Source organism: Salvelinus sp. IW2-2015, linkage group LG7 (assembly GCF_002910315.2).
Source record: "Salvelinus sp. IW2-2015 linkage group LG7, ASM291031v2, whole genome shotgun sequence".
In the NCBI taxonomy this organism is placed as follows: Eukaryota; Metazoa; Chordata; class Actinopteri; order Salmoniformes; family Salmonidae; genus Salvelinus; species Salvelinus sp. IW2-2015.
This window is the reverse complement of record NC_036847.1, coordinates 29,797,855-29,809,908: the sequence shown is the minus strand read 5'-3', so window position 1 is coordinate 29,809,908 and position 12,054 is coordinate 29,797,855. Positions and strand designations below refer to the sequence as shown.

At 44.7% G+C, this 12,054-nt stretch overlaps 1 protein-coding gene and 1 long non-coding RNA gene across 2 annotated transcripts in view; both read left to right on the top strand.

Moving 5' to 3' along the window:
* The window catches only part of LOC111966801 (protein Wnt-10b), a 6,318-nt gene extending 2,760 nt beyond the window's left edge, over window positions 1-3,558 (top strand). Inside the window, exons 4-5 of the mRNA XM_023991738.3 lie at window positions 1-238; window positions 923-3,558. The exon at window positions 1-238 is cut by the window's left edge and continues 226 nt beyond it. Coding sequence (XP_023847506.1) covers window positions 1-238; window positions 923-1,480 — 796 coding nt within the window. The 3' untranslated portion in view covers window positions 1,481-3,558. The remainder of the gene's footprint in view (window positions 239-922) is intronic.
* LOC139028070 (uncharacterized) overlaps window positions 1-12,054 on the top strand; it is a 181,785-nt gene that overhangs the window by 158,840 nt on the left and 10,891 nt on the right. The window lies entirely within an intron of this gene.

Sequence of the window (12,054 nt, the reverse complement as noted above, 5' to 3'; positions counted from 1 at the left end):
CCCCCAGGATTTCAGAGATGTGCCAGCCAGCCAGCGTTCTGGTTCTACCCACCCCACCTCCCTCCTCAATCCCCTGCCAGAGGACTTCAGCCCCCAGCAGGAAACCTGGGAGTGGGGGGGCTGTAGCCATGACACCCGCTTCGGTGAGAGATTCTCCAGAGATTGGTTGGACTCCCGGGGGACTCCGAGGGATATCCACGCCCGCATGAGGATCCACAACAACAGGGTGGGCCGACAGGTGAGCAGAGACTCTGACAGATAGGATTCATCTGTTGTATTTTTATCAAGATGATAACTGCAGATAGGATTCAGGCTCTCATTTGGTGAAGGTTTCGTAATGGAATTCATCAAGTTTTTTAACATTCATGTAATTTAATAATGAATTGAATGAATTAGTTATAAATGTTTATTACAGATTCATAAACAATCAATAAAATATTTATAAAACACGTATGAACCATTTTAAAGCTGCAATATGTAACTTTTTAGGTGACCTGACCAAATCCACATAGAAATGTGTGTTATAGATCTGTTATCTTCATTGAAAGTGAGTCTAAGAATCGGTAGATCTGTTCTATGTCTGCTATTTCTATGCTTCCCGTTTTTCAGTTCGATTTAAAAAAAAATGTACTTTCGGTTTTGTACACCAGCTTCAAACAGCTTAAAATACAATGTTTTTGGTTATGGAAAATATGTTTCACAGCAGTTTAGATGGTACAATGATTCTCTATGCTATTCTTGCTTGTTTTGTCACAGAAACTGAAATAAGGCAAACTATTAGAATTATAGCAACCAGGAAATGGCTCAGCGATTTCGGCATGGTGTATCTTTAAATACATTTATAATTGTTACCCTAGTACATTGCAATCAAAAGCCTTCTATACTTCTATGGATAGTGACATGATTGTTTCCCCCTGCACAGCTTGTGACTGACAACATGAAGCGGAGGTGTAAGTGCCACGGCACGTCAGGCAGCTGCCAGTTCAAGACCTGCTGGTACGTGTCTCCTGAGTTCAGGCTGCTGGGTTCTCTGCTGAGGGATAAGTTCCTCTCCGCCATCTTCATCAACTCCCAGAACAAGAACAGCGGGGTGTTCAACCCCCGGGTCGCAGCTGGCAATGGAGCCTTGAATGGGGTTAGGAACGGGGCCGGAGTGGGGTTCAGATCTGGGTCTGGGGGCGTGGGTAGCCCAAACAATGTGGGTCGGCGGAAGCCGAGTGTGTCACGGGAGCTGGTCTACTTTGAGAAGTCTCCAGACTTCTGTGAGCGGGAGCCGTCCCTGGACTCCTTGGGCACCCAGGGGCGGATCTGCAACAAGACCAGCCACAGCATGGACAGCTGCGGGTCCCTGTGCTGCGGGAGAGGGCACAATATCCTGAAGCAGACACGTAGTGAGAGGTGCCACTGCCGCTTCCACTGGTGCTGCTACGTGCTCTGTGAGGAGTGTCGAGTCACTGAGTGGGTCAACGTTTGTAAGTAGACCAGTAGCATCCTGTACACATAAACCGACACAACTAAACCTTTCATTTGGTATATGGGTAGACGAGGCCCATCCAGGACTCTTACTTACTTAATCATCTTAATGCTTTGGGACGCATGGGGCCTCCACAAGAGAGAAAGAGTGCTACTATTTCAAGTCAGCACTAGCAGCCATCTTGGTAAGGGTTCCTGGTCAGACCACAGTCTTTGATGTTCTTCTCAACTGTCCTCCAGGTTTCTCCTGGACATTTTCAGGACACAGGATGGCAAAATCGAAAATCCACCCTTTAACTCTGTCCAATGTACACACATTCACCCAACCAAACCTTTCATTTCAGTGTTTGTGTTTCTCTTTGCGTCAGTTAAGTCTCCCACAGAATCGGTTTATCCCCCGCTTCTTCTTCTTCTCCTCTTTTTTTTCTTCTTTCCATCATCTGGGATCTATTTTCCCTTTGTTGCCTGTTGTTATTCTCAAAATGCCAAGTCAGAGATTGAAGACGAGGTGACTCATGTCATTTGTCTTTCTTTCCTCGGTCTGTTTGGATGCAGCTCTTTCAGCCATGATAATCAGAATGCCCTGGACCCCATCTGCTGTTCTGTTCTGCGCTCCCCTGGTCTCTGTTCAGAAACAAAGAACACTCAAACAGCAGTAAGGCATTACTATTTCAACTAACTAATGCCTAGGCTACTATTACAGTGTACAGGTTTTGTGTACATGAAAAATGTATATTATTTTGGTGTGTGAATTTATTTAGACTCCGTTGCTTGGCATCTGCTGTGTGGCACCAGTTTATGAGAGGAACATATGAGGCCCAATGACTGAGTGTTTCTCTGCTCAGGATGGTGAAATTGAGCTGAAGTCGTAATAGTCAGCAAAGCCTGAACACAACAGTGGGACGCTGGAAAACAGACAAGTCATGTCACGTGTTCTGATATGGAATGTGGTAATGAACTCCAGAGGACGATTATACTCATTGAATATTTTGCACCTGCACCTCAAGACCAATGGGTTTCAATTCTTTAATTCCAATTCTTCATTGCATGAACCAGGAGGAACTAAGGAAACAGAACTAAAGAGAACCAGGCATGATAGTTCCTCAACGTGTTTCCACTACCAACGGAATCAGAACCACAAGTCATCTAGTGGGGACAGTTTTTTTCTGTCCATGGATTTTCTTGGAGAAGGAAACCCATGTCTGGCTCTTGGTTGAGGGATGTTTTTGATCTCTCTCCATACTGAACTGCAGGTCATTTAGGGAATACTGCACCTAGAACTGTAACACTCATAACCAGGAAATGACCACACACACTGTATTATTGCTGTTTCTTTTGTTTTGTGATTATGTTTTATTTAGTGAATCAATATAATTATTATGTCACAAATATGCCTCTACTTATTGTTGCCGCACGGAAATTGTCTCATTCCATTGTGAGAACAGCGGTGATTATAGGTCTCTGCATTTCTGATACGTTTCAATGCTATGAAACGTGTGGGAAGGAGTGTATGAGTGCCCACTTTGAGAGAAAGGTAGAGAATTGGCACACATGGATTGAGTATATCAAACCCAGGCAAGGCATGCTCTATTCCCATGACCTGGATTAGGGAGCTGATGGTAAGGTGGGGTGAGGTGTGGGAGGGTTGGAGGGATTGGGCATAACCCACTTGGAACAAACTGGTTGAATTAACATTGTTTCAACGTAATTTGTCAACATATTGTGACGTGGAATCTATGTGGAAAATACAGTTGATTTGAAAAAAGTACCTTTAAAACAACATCAGTAAAAAAACGATATGCTGGGAAGCACCTCTTAATGGAGAGTGGATCTGTCTGCATCAGGAGTCTCCAGCCTTTTCTAGCATGAGAGCTACTAAAGAAAAATGAAACATGTCACAAGCTACAATTGTTTTTCTTTTTTTTCTTCTATTAAATAGGCACATTCTCCTCCTCTCCCCCGCAACTCTTCCCCGCAACTCTTCCCCTGGTCCTTAGTGTACAAGAGAAAGTAGTGCACTATGTTGTCAACTCTTCCCCTGGTCCTTAGTGTACAAGAGAAAGTAGTGCACTATGTTGTCAACTCTTCCCCTGGTCCTTAGTGCACAAGAGAAAGTAGTGCACTATGTTGTCAACTCTTCCCCTGGTCCTTAGTGCACAAGAGAATGTAGTGCACTATGTTTTCTGCCAATATGCCTGGTAAAATAATGGTTAATAAACGACTAAGGTGTGCCCTATAAAATGTGTGCTTTTCCCCCCCTAAACTCTCTTTTATATTTTCCCAAATTATGTTCTCGCAGTTTTATTTTTTCCTGTTCTTAGATTTTTTTCACTCTCAAAATTACAATTGTTTATAGAGAAACAACACAGTTGGATGTTCTGAGCCCATGTCAATTGTCATGGTCGTTATTAGAGAAGGACCAAGGCGCAGCGGGATTACAGTGCCACATAATTTATTCAAGTGAAACTATAAAACAAAACAAGAAACAAATAACGAACCGTGACTACAGTGGTGCTACATACACTAACTCAAAATACAAAATACAATATCCCACAAAACACAGGTGGAAAAAAGGCTACCTAAATATGATCCCCAATTAGAGACAACGATTACCAGGTGCCTCTAATTGGGAATCATACAAAATCACCAACATAGAAAAACAAAACTAGAACCCCACATAGTAATAATAACTAGACTAACCCCCCAGTCACGCCCTGACCTACTCCACCATAGAAAATAAGGACTCTCTATGGTCAGGATGTGACATCAATGCTTAAATCACATCAGAAGACAATTTTTTAGGTCTGGAAGAAAATGAACACATTTTTTTCAATGTAATTTTTGAGTATAATTCCCCTTTAATTGCGCACCTAGCCATTTAATTCCGCACATCAATGACCACATTTTGAGGTTACTGTAACTATACATTTCTTCTTATGTATTCATATAAAGCACGCATATTCAAGATAGCATGCATAGGTCATCGCAAGTTTGTGGAGATCTTCACAATAATCTGTGCAGAATCTAGAACGGCATTGATCATTTGAACCATGTACTTTTAATGTAATCTCAACTACCATCCAGGTCATTTGGTTCAAGTTGAACGTTTTAATGCCACATGCACAAGTACAGTGAAATGCCTATCTTGCCAGCGCTAAATTCAACAATGCAATAATCAATAACAATATAATACTAAAAATAACACAAGGTAGAACAAAAACACATAAGAAATTTAAAAACGAAATAAGAAAAACACAAGAAGGTAAGTAAGTAAGTACGTCTATATACGGGGTCAGTTCCAGTACCACATTTACAAGGTCAGGATCCCGGAGTCGCCTCTTCACTTTTGACGTTGAGACTGGTGTTTTGCGGGTACTATTTAATGAAGCTGCCAGTTGAGGACTTGTGAGGTGTCTGAGTGACCATCGGGTTCTTGGTCACCTCCCTGACCAAGGACCTTCTCCCCCGATTGTTCAGTTTGGCCGGGCAGCCAGCTTTAGGAAGAGTCTTGGTGGTTCCAAACTTTTCCATTTAAGAATGATGGAGGCCACTGGGTTCTTGGGGACCTTCAATGCTGCAGACATTTTTTGGTACCCTTCCCCAGATCTGTGCCTCGACACAATCCTGTCTTGGAGCTCTTTGGACAATTCCTTCGACCTCATGGCCTGGTTTTTGCTCTGACATGCACTGTCAACTGTGGGACCTTATATACGACAGGTGTGTGCCTTTCCAAATCATGTCCAATCAATTTCATTTACTACAGGTGGACTCCAATCAAGTTGTAGAAACATCTCAATGACGATCAATGGACACAGAATGCACCTGAGCTCAATTTCGATTCTCATAGCAAAGGGTCTGAATACTTATGTAAATAAGGTATTTCCTTTTTATATTTAATACATTTGCAAAAATTGCTAAAAACCTGCTTTTGCTTTGTCGCTTTGGGGTATTGTGTGTAGAATGCTGAGGATTTTTTTTATTTAATCAGTTTTAGAATAAGGCTGTAACGTAACAAAATGTGTAAAAAGTCAAGGGGTCCGAATTCTTTCTGAAAGCACTGCATAGGTGTAAGGTGACAGGTGTCTTTACATGACAAAGACTGACCAGGTGAATCCAGGTGAAAGCTATGATTCCTTATTGATGTCACCTGTTAAATCCACTTCAATCATTGTAGATGATTGAGGCAATTGAAACATGTGTGTGTGTGCTATGTGTGTGTGTGCTATGTGTATGTGTGCTATGTGTGTGTGTGCTATGTGTGTGTGTGCTATGTGTGTGTGTGCTATGTGTGTGTGTGCTATTCAGAGAGTGAATGGGCAAGACAACAGATGTAAGTACCTTTGAAAGGGGTATGGTAGTAGGTGCCAGGCACAACGATTTGAGTGTGTCAAGAACTGCAATGCTGCTGTGTTTTTCGTGCTCAACAGTTTCCTGTGTGCATCAGGAATGGTCCACCACACAAAGGACATCCAGCCAACGGCAGGCTAGTAGTTGAAAATGGGTCATTGATGAAAGAGGATAAAGGACGCTGACACGAATTGTGCAGATCAACAGACGGGCTACAGTTAGTCAACTGACGGTCCAGTACAACGTTGGTGCCCAAAGACCCATAAAAGAATAAACTCGTTGTACCTTGACACGAAGGGGGTGTGGCAGCCGACCACCTCACATAGTTCTAGTTCTTTCAGCAAAAAACAAGAAACTGCGCTTGCAGTGGGCTAAGGAGCGAAAACATTGGACACTGGAGAATTGGAAAAATATTGCCTGGTTTGATGAATCTTGGTTCCTGCTGTTTCACGCTAATGGGAGGACTAGGGTATGGAGATGAGTACTGTACATGCATCCATCATGCCGCATGTCAATATTGCAGGCTGGAGGTGGTGGTGCATCCCTTCATGGCAGCAGTGTATACATCTGCACATTTATTTTTTCAGCAGGATAATGCCACAAGAATTCAGYTTACTGCAGTGGCCTGCCCAGTCACCACATCTCAATCCAATTGAGCATCTGTGGGAGGAGGTGGAACAAGCTATTCAGAGTAGAGATCCACTACCAGCCAATTTGACACAACTGTGGGAAGCATTGGGCCAGTCAACATGGGCCAGCATCCCTGTGGAGACCTTGTAGAGTCCATGCCCCGACGAATTGAGACTGTTCTGAGGGGAAAAAAGGGGGGGTAACTCTATATTAACAAGGTCTTCCTAATGTTTTGTACACACAGTGTACAATAAACAGAGTAGCAGCAGAGTATATAATGATTGTATGTGAGTGGGTGTACGGGTGTGTAGAGTCAGTATAAATGTATGTGCGTGTTATGTGTGTGTGAGCAAATGATGGAGTGAGTGTTTGTGTGTTTGGTGGAGTGTCAGTCAGTGTAAAATGTGTTGGGCCCTGTCAGAGTGCAGCCATTGTAGCCATTTTGTTAGCTATTTAGTTAGCTATTTAGCAGTCTTATGGCTTGGAGATAGAAGCTGTTCAGGAGCCTGGTGGTGTCAGACTTGATGCACCGGTACTGATTCCTGTGCGGAAGCAGAGAGAACGGTCTATGGCTTGTGTGGCTGGAGTCTTTGACAATTTTCACACCGCATGATATAGAGGTCCTGGATGGCAGGATGGACTGGGCTGTCCGCACCACTGTCTGTAGCGCCATGTGATCGAGGGCCAAGCAGCGTTGCAGTCAATCAAGATGCTCTCAAGAGTACAGCTGTAGAACTTTTTGAGGATTTGAGGGCCCATGCCAAACCTTTTCAACCTACTGAGGGGGAAGCGGCACTGTCGTGCTTTCTTCACAACTGTGCGTGCGTGTGGAACATTTTAAGTCCTTAGTGATTTTGATACCGAGGAACCTGAAGCTCTCGACCTGCTCCACTGCAGCCCCGTCGATGTGGATGGGCTCGCCCCCCTGTTAGGTATAGTCCATGATCAGCTCCTTGGTCTTACTGCTATTAGATGAAGCACTGTGATATCACATTAATTCATGCTTTTAAATGGTTGAAAGTGCAGTCATCGACACTTGGGTGACAACTACACCAAAAATCAGACATTGATTTTCCATTGGAATTTGGCTGTGTTTTTAGATGGTTGAAAGCATAGTGTTAACACATTGGAAAATTCAACTAAGGTCAATAAGCTGTCTTTTTCAATGGGTGAATATAGGTTGTAATCTCATTGATCAATGTGTCAACCAAATATTACCCAATTACCCACGTTGAAATGACGTGGTGTGCCCCGTGGGAAGGCTACAGGCCTACTCTGCACTCCAAACAGGAGAGAGGTGGTGAGACTTATTTTATGGCCACTTCCTTTATGCAGAGAGGTGGTTTTATAGAAGCAGGATATTGTTTCCTGAAATAATTACTTTTATTACTGAAGGAGAGAGGAATCGGGATAGAGAGTGGTGATTATACCAGTCAGTCTCTTTCGTGTATGTGTGTGTGTGCCTGAGATCATCTGTCCAGGGTTCACAGCCAAGGGAGACTCACTGCATCATGTGGTGCTGCTACTGAGAACGCTGTGTCCCTGTCTGTCTAAGACAGACACAGACAGACAAATAGACAGGGATATTGGGTGATTTACACAGTCATCCCACATACCATTCAGTGCCTGGTTAGATTTAAGATAAGATCATTCTCAGACATGCACATAGGGGGAATATACTCACCATGGGATCCAGCTTGATCTTCGGGAGATCCAGCCTTCAATGATCAATATTAGTGTGAACTGATTGAGACACCCCTTAGGTAGACTGTGTGACTCTCCAAATGTCTGGATCAAGTGCACTCGCTCTGGTATTTAGTGAGAGAATAGCAGAGAGGGGGAGACTGAGAAGTACTGCTATGGGATTGGAATGATAAGGGATAACTGGATTTCTGGTTTGCATTTCTTCATTCCTTTATCATTTCACCCTGGAGCTGCTCCTACTGCTGTGAAGGGGAATTTCCTGTCACCGTTTCTACTCATGTGTGAGAGAGAGAGGTTGGACAGCCCTGGATCGCTTTGTCTTCCTCTCCTCTTTGTCTGTCTACCTCTGTCTCTGTCAGTCTCTCTCTGTCTCTATCACGCTCTCTCTCCCACTCGCCTCTCTCTTACCTCCTCTTCCTCTCTCTCCCCCCGTCTCCCTCTCTCCTCTTTCTCTCTCTCTCTCTTCTCTCTCTCTCTCTCTCTCTCTTCTCTCTCTCTCTCTCTCTCTCTCTCTCTCTCTCTCTCTCTCTTCTCTCTCTCTCTCGTCTCTCTCTCTCCTCTCTCTCTCTCTCTCTCTCCTCCCCGTCTCCCTCTCTCCTCTCTCTCTCTTCTCTCTCTCTCTCTCTCCCTCTCTCCTCTCCCTCTCCTCGCTCTCTCTCCCTCTCTCTCTCTCCTCCTCTCTCCTCTCGCTCTCCTTCTCTCTCTTCTCTCTTCTCTCATCTCTTTCTCTCTCTCTCTCTCCTCCTTCCTCCCTCTCTCTTTCCTCTCCTCTCTCCTCTCTCTCTTCTTCTCTTCTCTTCTCTCTCTCTTCTCTCTCTCTCTCGTCTCTTTCTCTCCTCCTTCTCTCTTCGCACCACGCCTCTTCTCCCTCTCACTCGTCTCTCTCTCTCGTCCCTCCTCCCCGTCTCCCTCTCTCTCTCACTTCTCTCTCGTCTCCCTCCCCGTCTCTTCCTCTCTCACATCTCTCACTCTCTCACTTCTCTCTACGGCTCCTCCTTCCTCTCCTACTCTGTCTCCTCCTATCTCATTCCTCGTCTCCATCTCTCTCTCTCTCTCCTCTCTCTTCCTCCTCTCCTCTTTCTCTCTCTCTTCTTCCTCTCAGTCTCTTCCATCTCTCTCTCCCTCAATCTCTCTCTCTCCCATCATCTGCTTCGCTCCTCTCTGGCACTGAGACGATAATAGCTGCCGTGGCTCCTGACCAGTTGCTATTTTGTGTGTGTTTTTTATGCTGACCGAAAACTTTTTTGAACATAATATTCTGCCATCATTTCCTAGTGACCGCAAACAGCTTCTGGACATCAAGAACAGCTATCACTAACCCATCGATGTAGATGAAATGTTCTACTTCTAACGAGTGGCAGCTGCGGATGTCTGATCATCGCTACCAGCCTAATCCCACCTCCTGATTCTCAGCTTACAAGCAAAAGCTCAAACAGGAAGTACACGTGACGAAAGTGTAAGATGAAGCGGATGCTAAGCTTCAAGCAGGACTACACAAGGTCTCCTGTGGCCAAGAACGACCAAGGTAACCTGTCTAAGAATGACTAATGAACCCATGGGAACTATCATCATCTGTAGCCATGAAATGCTTTGAAAGGCTGATCATGGCTCACATCAACACCATCATCCCAGACACCCTGGACCCACTCCAATTCGCATACCGCCCCAACAGATCCACAGATAACGCAATCTCTATTGCCCTCCACACTGCCCTCTACCACCTGGACAAGAGGAACACCTACGTGAGAATGCTCAATGTTCAACACCATAGTACCCTCTAAACTTATCACTAGAACTGTGTTCCTGCACACCACACCAACACCATCAGGACAACAGGACAACCAGGACAACATCCTCTCCCTCATCGTCAGCAAGACAAAGGAGCTGATCGTAGACTCCAGGAAATGGAGGACCGAGCACACCCCCATCCATATCAACGGGGCTGTAGTGGAGCAGGTCGAGAGCTTCAAGTTCCTCAGTGTCTACATCACCAAGGAATTAACATGGTCCACACACACCAACACAGTCGTGAAGAAGGCACGACAACGCCTCTTCCCCCAGGCTGAAAAGATTTGGCATGGGCTCTCAGATCCTCAAAAAGTTCTACAGCTGCACCAATGAGAGCATCTTGACTGGTTGTGTCATCGCTTGGTATGGCAACTGCTTGAAATCCGACCGCAAGACGCTACAGATGGTAATACATCACTGGGTCCGAGCTCCCTGCCATCCAGGACCTCTATACCAGGCGGTGTCAGAGGAAGGCCCTAGTCAGACTCCAGCCACCCAAGTCATAGACTGTTCTCTCTGCTACCACACGGCAAGTGGTACCGATATACCAAGTCTCGAACCAACAGAACCCTGAACTGTTTCTACCCCTGTGTCATAAGACTGCTCAATTGTTAGTTAAATTGTTAACCAATAGCTACCTAGACTATCTGCATTGACCCTTTTGGCAATAACTCTTTTGACTCATCACATACCCTGCTGCTACTGTTTATTATCTATCCTGTTGCCTAGTCACTTCATAGTTCATAATAATATGTACTTACAGTATCTACCTCATCTACCTCGTACCACTGCACATCAACTCGGTACTGGTACTCCGTGTATATAGCCAAGTAACCATCGTTACTCAATGTGTATTGATTCCTTGTGTTATTATTATTTTTTAATTTATAGATTTTTTCTCTGCATTGTTGGCAAGTAAGATTTCACTGTTAGTCTACACCTGTTGTTTACGAAGCATGTGACAAATACAATTTGATTTCTCTCCTACTCCTTCCCCCTCTCTCCCTGTCTCCTACCATGGCTGCAGGCTGCAGACGCTGACACATGCACAGCAACACATTGACTGCCCCTAGAGTAATGACAACCAGACCCTGCTGAATTAAAAGGAGAGAGAAGGGGGGAAGTTAGGAAAGATAAAAGTCCTCGACGTTGACTGACAGGATGATTGTACTGTATGTTTAACAGAAGATGATTCAGTATGTTTAGCTAGATTGAAAGATAGCCTACAGTAGATTGATGCATACGGTGGCTTCAGAAAGCATTCATACCCCTTGACTTATGCCACATTTTGTTGTGTTTCAACCTGAATTCAAAATGTATTAAATATATATTTTTCTCTCACCCACCTACACACATATCTACTGTTGATACTTTACATTTAAACATAAAGGCAAACTTAGTGAGAGAGGGAGAGCGAAAGGAGAAAGAGAGAGAGGATTTAGAAAGTATATTCTGTATAAATGCATAGCTCCAAAACATCTGCTTTGCGACTGACTCCCCTTTATTTTTTGATGTGGGACATGCAGAGAGAGAGTCAGGGAGAGAGAGAAAACATTACCCAGAACATCAAAGCTCTCAGCTCCTCTGCCCTCAATGTGCTCCTCAGCCCTCATTAGTTCTGCAAGCACAACCAACCAGACTTGTGATTGTGTTTGCTGGGGTGCACTCTGGCAAACACTTCAGAGGAATAGGCTCCTTTAAATTATAACTCCAACCCCCGTCCCCCACCACCCCTGGTCGGCCCCTACCCACTGCGCTGTACTGTAGCCCCTCTATAACCTCCTCCGTGCTCCCAACACTCACAAACACAGGCTACGGCACACTCCCCCTGCATCCACTCCACCCTGCTTCCACTCCACCCTGTAGTCTGGTGTGCAGCTGCAAACATCTGCTTCACTCTTTTTCCTTCCGCCTCAACCGCTGAATTGATAAACACATCTATCATGCCCAGAGCCCCCGGCAGACAGACGTACTGTAGAGAGAAGCACACTACTGGTAAATCAGCACGTAAAGAACTCACTCGTTTTGCCTATATTAAAGGGCCTTTACTGTATATTTACAGACACTGAGTAGGCCTAGGACATCAAATCAAGAATTTTGAAAGACTTTGGG